General features: G+C 30.2%; 1 protein-coding gene across 1 annotated transcript; it reads right to left on the reverse strand.

The window, feature by feature from the left end:
- Positions 1–7,777: 7,777 nt before the first annotated feature.
- Positions 7,778–8,179, reverse strand: LOC139875338 (umecyanin-like). Its single transcript, XM_071862677.1, has one exon. The coding sequence runs from the start codon at positions 8,177–8,179 to the stop codon at positions 7,778–7,780; it is 402 nt and encodes a 133-aa protein (XP_071718778.1).
- Positions 8,180–9,837: the final 1,658 nt, after the last annotated feature.

Below are 9,837 nucleotides of genomic sequence, written 5' to 3' on the forward strand. Positions count from 1 at the left end.
TTTATTATATTCACAAGTTTTATATTGTGTAGTGTAGTCAAACGTAACGGTTCATGTTTATATTTAGAAGTTTTTTATGTACTCCAATTATTATGTAATTACTTATTGTCACATATGAGGTCATAAAGAGATACCTTAAAAAATTTAATGGTTATTTGTAAAGGTAATATATGTTTATATATTATGAATTATACTATAATATTTATGGTTTATGATGTATTTTGGCATCATTGTTAACTCATTTGACCACCTTTAGTAAACTTTTGTTTATATATAATTACATTAGTATATATGACCCGAATGTGCAGATTTTTTTAGTGACAAACAAAACATATGCACAAAATCCTACTTGACCACTTGCATAATGGAACCAACATCAACTTTCACTTCAAGGTTAATATGTTTTCAACCAAACTCCCGCCATGACTCTAACCATTTGGAACACGAATTTAAAAATGGTGAAATTTGAGACAAGACGTGCAACGCACGGGCATTGCCTTCTAGTTATATATGTATGACCGAAACCATTTCTCACAAAAATTCGTGAGTCATCTCTATGAAACTATATATAATTAAAAAATACATAGTTGTTTCGTTAAATTTTAAGTCCATGTTAGATACATAACAACAAGTCATTAAATGCGTTAAAATAATGTATTTGTATAAATACATAAAAAAAAACTAATAAGATATCATTATGAATAACACTCACTACAAGAAAAATCGGGACGGGCGACGAATGTTTTTTGCAGCTATGATCGAGATGTCGGTAATAACCCGCTAAACGACAAAACTTCCAATCTTTTTGTTTCTTTTTTGCATTTCTTTACTACAATGTGGGTCCCACTCGCTATCGTCGCAAACAACCGTCGCAAAAGACCTTTCACGGCGAACCTTAGGAGTCGGTTTATTTGCGCCGAGATATCGTCACAAAAGATTTTTACGGCGATTTTTAGTGCCTTGTGCGACGCTAAAAATCGCCTCAAATAGGCCGATTCCCTGTAGTGAATTAACATGTTATATATATATATATATATATATATATATATATATATATATATATATATATATATATATATATATATATATATATATATATATATATATAAGAATTATATCATCCTAACTATAAAAGCCTCAGCTCAGATCAACATACGATATACTATATGATCGTAACAATAAGCAATTGCAGCAACGCCTAGGCTATATAACTCTGGTTTAAAACTAAGATCAAGATGAAAAAAGAAATTAAAATCTTTAATAATTTTAGCAAGCTGTCATTCATAATTGTTGATGACTTGTTAACTAATGAATCATTAGGTTTTAGGATCAGAAATTGAAACCGCGTATATGAGGTCACACGATGCGTAATAAGAATCACCTAAACTAAAACATCCTTTGATGATCTCTTATAATAATAGTTAGGGTAATTAAAAATAAACTACGGGTTTATAAGTTAAGAATAAATACTTCAATACAAAACACTTCAAGTTTCTTAAATTAAAATTATTTCAATTATTTAACTTACTTATCATTTGTTGTAAAATGTCCTTTTTTCAAAGTCAAAAGTGACTGCAAATTTTATGGCTACCTAATTGTACAGTATTTTCTTATGCTATAAATATGTATCATGTATGATTGTAAAACACACTTTCTAATATACAATCTTCTGATATACTCTCATCTATATACTCTCTCTGCTTCTCTTATAATTTTATTAATAGTCTATAATCAAGAATCAGGTTCTAAAGGTAGTCATAAACTCTTAAATCATAACACGTTATCAGCACGAAGTGCTCCGTATAATCAAGGTTTATCTAAGCAAGTACAAGTCACTAATCAAGGTAAGAAATTCTTTAACGATATCTTCTATTATTTATTAGTAAGGTAAATATTATTATCATCATAAGTAAAATTATATTTATGTAATCTAACTTTTATTAACTTCACTAACATTTATATTTATGTTATTAACTTCACTAACATTTATATTTATGTTATTTAAGTTACATATGGTCGGTTATACCGCCTGAATTATATTTATGTAATCTAACTTTTATTAACTTCACTAACATTTATATTTATGTTATTAACTTCACTAACATTTATATTTATGTTATTTAAGTTATATATGGTTGGTTATACCGCCTGAATTATATTTCTGTAATCTAACTCTTATTAACTTCACTAACATTTATATTTATATTATTTAAGTTATATATGGTCGGTTATACCGCCTGAATTATATTTCTGTAATCTAACTCTTATTAACTTCACTAACATTTATATTTATGTTATTTAAGTTATATATGGTCGGTTATACCGCCTGAATTATATTTCTGTAATCTAATTCTTATTAATTTCGCTAACATTTATATTTATGTTATCTAACATTTATGATTACTTATGCAATTAATCATTATTTATTTCATGCATACTAATGTTTATTCTTAAAATTTATTATTTATGCATAATATGTTTATTCTCTTAATCTTCGTATTTATACTAAATGTATTTATACTAAATGTATTTATAGTAATCGTATTTGTACTAATAAAATTCTTTTATTAAAATTATTATTAATACAACGAGTACATAACAGTCATTAACGTCAACTAACGACGTTACAACGGTCATATATACATAACGGTTGTTAACGTCAACTGACGACATTACAACGACTATATTTTTCAAATATAAAATAAACATCTTCTTTTTCACATTTTCATAAATCAATCTTCATTTTCTCAGATTACCACTCTCAAAAAGTTTTTTTGTAAAGATGATTCACACAAGGATGATTTTTCTTATTGTATTGGTCATACTAACTATCATCATTGTTGCTAATATACCACGGGGTGAACCTATATTCTATCCTGCTCTTGTGATTTTAACATTTGTAATCATGCCATTATTCTGTTGTTTGCTACTTATGAATTTAAAATGATTCTAATTTTATTTTATTATTTGTCTACGAATAGAAGTTGATTATGATTATAATTTATGTTGTTCATCTTTTTGATAATAAAAAATGTCGAATTTGAAAAGGCTTAAATTTGCCCCTTTAGAATCAAGTGGGAACAACTACTTAACATAGGTTATGAATGTAGAAAAACATCTCGAATCAATCGGTATTTTAGAAACCCTGAATGAAAATAACAATTGTTCCGAACAAGAGAAAGCAATAACAAGTATTTTTCTTAGCAAACATATTGACGAGTCCTTAAAATCTACATATTATATGATTGAAGATCCAAGTGTATTATGGAAAATACTCAAAGATAGATACGATATTAATTATCAAGAAATAACGGTGATCCATGAAAGAATAAAATTGAAGATGTTAGTAGACGATCTTATAAAAATCCCGGAGATTCTTATTAATGATCTGGTAACGTGGATCATCAGTCTAGTATTTCTTGAATACATGAACATCTTGTTTAGCTCTACAAATAAGTCCCAAAAGAAAAGAAAACGAGAGTGAATCTGTTGAAAAATCTTGATTAAATAAACCCTGAGCTACCTTGAGACTTGAATGGTTTGAATTTTTTAAGATGCCTAGCTTGTTATGTATCACTCATAAATAAATGGTTTTAGACCATAACGCATATGTTTATTAAGTGTTATCTTTTATGTACTTCAGATTGTAACTTGTTTGCATGTCATATAATTTGATTATCTTGCTGAAATATAACTCATTATTTGCTTATCCTATTTGAAGTTTTATATGAATCCTGCTGAAATACATCATCAATTAAATGGTAAAGACCTATGTATTGTAGATAGTGGTAACATACACACTATGATCTAAGAAATATTTCATTGATTTAAATCAAATGAAGGAATTATAAATACTATATATGATCTTGCAAACTTGATATAAGGAACGAAAAAGTCAAAAATTCATATTACCAAATGGTACAAATTTTCTGATAAACAATGCCGTATTTTCTCAAAATCAAAGAGAAATTGATTAAGTTTCTCTGATATATATATCATAATGGATATGATTATCAGTAAATGATAACAGATAATGAGAAATATCTATGCAGCACTGAAAAGCGCATATGATTAAAAGCGCAGCGCATATGATGAAAAGCGCAGCACATATAATTAAAAGCGCATATAATTAAAAGCGCATATGATGAAAAGCGCAGCGCATATGATGAAAAGCGCAACGCATATGATTAAAAGCGCAAATGATAAAAAGCGCAGCGCATATGATGAAAAGCGCAGCGCATATGATTAAAAGCGCATATAATGAAAAGTGCATATGATGAAAAGCGCAGCGCATATGATTAAAAGCGCATATGATAAAAAGCGCATATGATGAAAAGCGCAGCGCATATGATGAAAAGCACATATGGTGATTAATGAAAAACACATATGGTGATTAATGAGAAGCACATATGGTGATTAATGAAAAGCACATATGGTGATTAATGAAAAACACATATGGTGATTAATGAAAAGCACATTGAGAAAGAATCACCAATGTTTCTTGAAAGAATTCAAGGGGATATATATGGACCAATTCATCCATCTTGTGGACCATTTTGATATTTCATGGTTCTAATAGACGCGTCTAGCAGATGGTCTCATATTTGTGTGTTATCAAGCCGTAATATGGCATTTGCAAAGTTTCTTGCACAAATTATTAAATTGAGAACACATTATTCTGATTACACCATTAAAAAGGATGAGACTTGATAATACTGGTGAGTTAACATCTCAAGCATTTAATAATTATTATATGTCTACAGGGATTGTTGTTGAATATCCAGTTGCCATGTGCATACACAAAATTGGTTTAGCTGAATCAATAGATAAACGCTTGCAGCTAATAACTAGACAATTGGAAATGAGTACAAAACTCTCAATATTTATATGGGGACATGTAAATTTACATGATGCGACATTAATTCTCATTAAACCAAGTGCAAGTCATAAATATTCTCCATTACCAACTTAATTTTGGTCGAGAGCTAAATATTTTTCATCTTAGAACATTTGGTTGTGCAGTGTATTTTTAATTGCACCACCACAACAAACGGTTCCTAAAAGAAGGATGGAAATATATGTTGGATATGAAACATCTTCAATCATAAGATATATTGAATCCATGACGGGTGATGTTTTTACATCACGTTCTGCTGATTGTCTTTTTAATGAAAAATTGGTCCCTAGATTAAGCGGAAAAATGAAAAAATAAAAAAAAATAAAATGATGCTTCATGATGTGAACATCAATTAAGGTATATTGAACTCGCACAAAAGAATGTGAAACGAAAGCTCAAAATAATGCATATGCAAGAACTTGCAAATTAATTACTTTATGCATTTAAAGATACAAAAAGATTGACTAAATCATATATAATAGCATGAAATGTTTCAGCTAGAATTGAAATTCCAAAAGCTGGCAATAATATCACTCATTAGTCTTTGCCACGTCTGAAACGTGGAAGACCAATTGGTTTCAAAGATAAAAATCCTCGAAAAGAAAAATTAGCTGATAATGAGGTAAAAGAAAGTGTTCAACAAGAACCACAAATCAATATTCCTTCTGCAGAGGATATTGATAAATGTAAATACATAAATTACAATAAATTATGCAATAATATGGAACCGAAATGGAATGACAAATATTGATGAGAATTTTTTATATAATGACATCATGAATAAAGATGATGAGCTGGAACCAAAATCTGTCATTGAATGTCAAAAATAGACATTACTATATACGAGCTGAATTAGAATTGTTCAATAAAAGAAAAGTTTTCGGATAAATCATTATCACTTTTAAAGATGTGAAACGTATGGGATTCAAATGAATTTTAATTCGAAAAGGAAATAAGAAAAATGAACTTACAAGGTCAAGTCAGACTTGTAATTCAAGATTTCTCTCAAAGACCAGGAATGAATTATGAGAAAAACTTATCGACCAGTAATAGATGCAATTACTTTTAGATACTTAATCAACGCGGCAGTTTATTAAAAAATGCATCTCATGGATGTTGTTACTACTTATATATATATATGGATCACTTAATAGTGATATATATATATATATATATATATATATATATATATATATATATATATATATATATATATATATATATATATATATGAATATGAATATACCAAAAGGGTTTAAGGTATCCAAAAGCATTTAATAAACCAAGGAAATGTATTCTATTAAATCATAAAGGTCTTTATATGGGTTGAATCAATCGGGCTGCATGTGGTATACCCGATTAAGTGATTACTTGATAAGCAAAGGGTATACAAGTAATCGTATTTGCCCATGTGTTTTCATTAAGAAAACAACATCCGGATATGTGATTATAGCTGTTTATGTCGACGATCTTAACATCATAGGTACAAATAAAGAGATTCATGAAGTCATTCAACTTCTAAAGAAAGAATTTGAAATGAAAGATCTCGGAAAAACCAAGTATTGTTTTGGTTTACAGATTAAGCATATGCCTAATTGTTTACTTAAACATCAAACAAATTATACCAAAAAGGTTTTAAAATGCTTCAATATGGACAAAGCAAAACCATTAAGTACTCCTATGGTGGTTAGATCACTCAATGTTGACACTGATCCATTTCGTCCCCGAGAAGAACATGAAGATGTTCTTGGTTCAGAAGTTCCATATCTTAGTGCAATTGGAGCTCTTATGTACCTTATAAATTGTAAGAGACCTGAAATTTTTTTTGCAGTTAATTTGTTGGGAAGGTTCAACTCAGCTCCTAACAAAAGACACTGGAATGGGATCAAATACATATTTCGATACCTCCGAGGAACTATTAATTTAGAATTATTTTATTCAAATGAATCAAAACAAGATTTAGTTGGTTATGCAGATGCAGGTTATTTATCTGATCCACATAAAGCTAAATCTCAAATTGGATATGTATTCCTAAATGGAGGCACCGCAATATCATGGCGTTCTAAAAAACAAACACTTGTTGCAACATCATCAAATCATGCCGAAGTGATTGTATTACATGAAGCTACCCGGGAATGTTTTTGGTTGAGATCAATGACACAACTCGTTACTTATTCTTGTGGACTAAAACGCGATAAATGTCCAACAAATATCTATGAAGATAATGCAGCTTGCATAGCACAGATGAAAGAAGGGTATATCAAAAGTGACCGAACAAAACACATACCTCCTAGATTCTTCTCATACACTCAAGATCTCATCAAGGACGACCATATTGAAATGATATACGTTCAATCTAGCAAAAACGCTGCTGATCTTTTTACCAAAGCACTTCCAACTACTATTTTCAGAACACACGTTCACAATATTGGCATGAGGCATGTTCAAAAGATGTGACGACTCAGCGATGTATACTTGAGGGGGAGTCAAATCTATACTGTACTCTTTTTCCCTTGACTAAAGTTTTTATCCCACTGGGTTTTTCTTTAGCAAGGTTTTTAACGAGGCAGTACTAGTTTCTCTCTAAATAAAATTGTTAGCTAAAGGGGAGTGTTGTAAAATGTCCTTTTTCAAAGTCAAAAGTGGCTGCAAATTTTATGACCACCTAATTGTACAGTATTTTCTTATGCTATAAATATGCATCATGTATGATTGTAAAACATACTTTCTAATATACAATCTTCTGATATACTCTCATCTATATACTCTCTCTGCTTCTCTTATAATTTTATTAATAGTCTATAATCAAGAATCAGGTTCTAAAGGTAGTCATAAACTCCTAAATCATAACATCATTTATATTAAATAAAAATTCATTACTCAATTAGAGATACCGTCATCTTGCACCAAAACTGCTAATTTTAGATTACGCTTGCAATGATCCTCTAACGTGCAAATAAAGTAATAATATTTAGGTTCATTCAAGTACACGATTATTGGGCTAATCACTTCAACAGAGCTAGGGTCATTGATTTCACATCTATCATACTCTCCAGCAGTCACAAATGCGAGATCATGAGATCCGTTAACAAATTCAAAATACAGTGTGTCGCCAACCCTAAAGGTCTTATTAGAAGCCCACTTAACATAGAAATCGGGGTTGCTTTGTAGATTCCATTTTTTGTCGTCGCCAACTTTATATTGAACGGCTTCTGAACTGTATAATGTCATGATTACAAGCATGGCTATAAACATAACCATATTAGGGTTGAATGATGACATTTTTGTATCTCTTTCGATTTACTTTAGCTTGAATATTTGATAAAGGTTTCGGTTATATTAACATTGGAGGCTAAAGAAGAGTTTAAATAGCATGGATTCAACATATAAATCTTTATTAAGGTAATATTATGATGTAATATTTCATCATAATAAAGTATAATATGAAGTAATATTATGATGTAGTGATAATATATTACTACGTATAATATAATATGATGTGAAATACCATAATAATATAGCGTAAGATATTAAATATTAATATTATATTATGACATAACATACTTTAATATGAACATGCATTAATTAATATGATGTAATATAATAAAATGTAATATAATATAATATAATATGAAATATGATATATAATATAATATAATATAATATAATATAATATAATATAATATAATATAATATAATATAATATAATATACAACAACAACATGCCCAATCTCACATGCGTGAGGTATGGAGGAGGTGAGACGTAAACAACCCTTCCTCTATCCTAGAATAAAGAAAAATCATTTCTCCACCCCGAGTGAAACACTCAAAAGAGTAGAGAAAGTCATCACTCTCTCTGTTCGACGGATAAAGAGATTGCTTCCAATAGGACCTCCGTCCCAAAAAGTAGTAGGAAAAAAAAATTAAATAAATAGAGAGATAAATAAATAAAAAGTAATAAAATCGGGACGCCATGAAAATGGTAGGAGCGAGTTTCCATGGGTTTTACATCAAGCCTGGAGTTCAATATAGGCTCTAAGCGGGGGTCAAGTCGCCAATAAATCGACGCTTGGTGTTGCCTCCAATAATATAATATAATATAATATAATATAATATATATGATGAAATATCAGTGACGACTCTATCTTTGTTTTACGCCTTGAAACGAGTAAAATTTTTTTTTTTTTTTTTTTAAAAGTTAAACATCTGGCCTGACCACGGCTTATGCCGCGGCGCGGCCCATACAGTCGCGGCGCGACATATCACTGTAAAAATTGCCTTCTTAACTCAAGTTCTGATTTCAATTGCTTTGTATTGCCGCGGCGCGAAGCCTCTTGCCGCGGCGCGACCCAACACGGGTCCAGGTCCTAACCTGCAACTTTGAACTTAAACCAAATTTTTCACATTTTAACATTTCATCATTTCACAAAACGTTTCGACAACAAAATACATAAACAAACTAAACCTCTAAGACTTACATTCATCATTTAGAAACATGATTATTACTTGGTCGCACACGACCCGTAGTCCAATATAAACGTGTCTCTTTTGACCCAAAATACCGAATTTAGCACTTAGTTTCAAAACATGATTTAAACATCTTTTGTCTCAATACACATTTGACTCTTGGCGTTCATAAGCGGTTATCGTGAAGCTAGATTCAATTAAGAGACTTGCATACCACTTGATAAATGCCGTTTGTTCTCCTACAACCTTGGTGTCCCAATTCTTCGCAACGCATAAGAACCTAGCAAACATTAACAACATAGCGGGGTAAGCAAAATGCTTAGTGAGTTAAGGGTAAGTGCGTATCTTAAACTTAAAACATAAACATAATCGTAAACACAACCATAACCTTCCAACCCGAAGGTGGATTTCGTAATTCGAACTTGATCAACTTGCCTCCTAGTCATAGCCAATTCTTGATACATAACATATAC

The sequence above is a fragment of the Rutidosis leptorrhynchoides genome, chromosome 11 (assembly GCF_046630445.1).
Source record: "Rutidosis leptorrhynchoides isolate AG116_Rl617_1_P2 chromosome 11, CSIRO_AGI_Rlap_v1, whole genome shotgun sequence".
In the NCBI taxonomy this organism is placed as follows: Eukaryota; Viridiplantae; Streptophyta; class Magnoliopsida; order Asterales; family Asteraceae; genus Rutidosis; species Rutidosis leptorrhynchoides.

Coding starts and splice junctions, on each gene's coding strand:
- LOC139875338 (XM_071862677.1), bottom strand. CDS start 8,179: ATGTCATCATTCAACCCTAATATGGTTATGTTTATAGCCATGCTTGTA.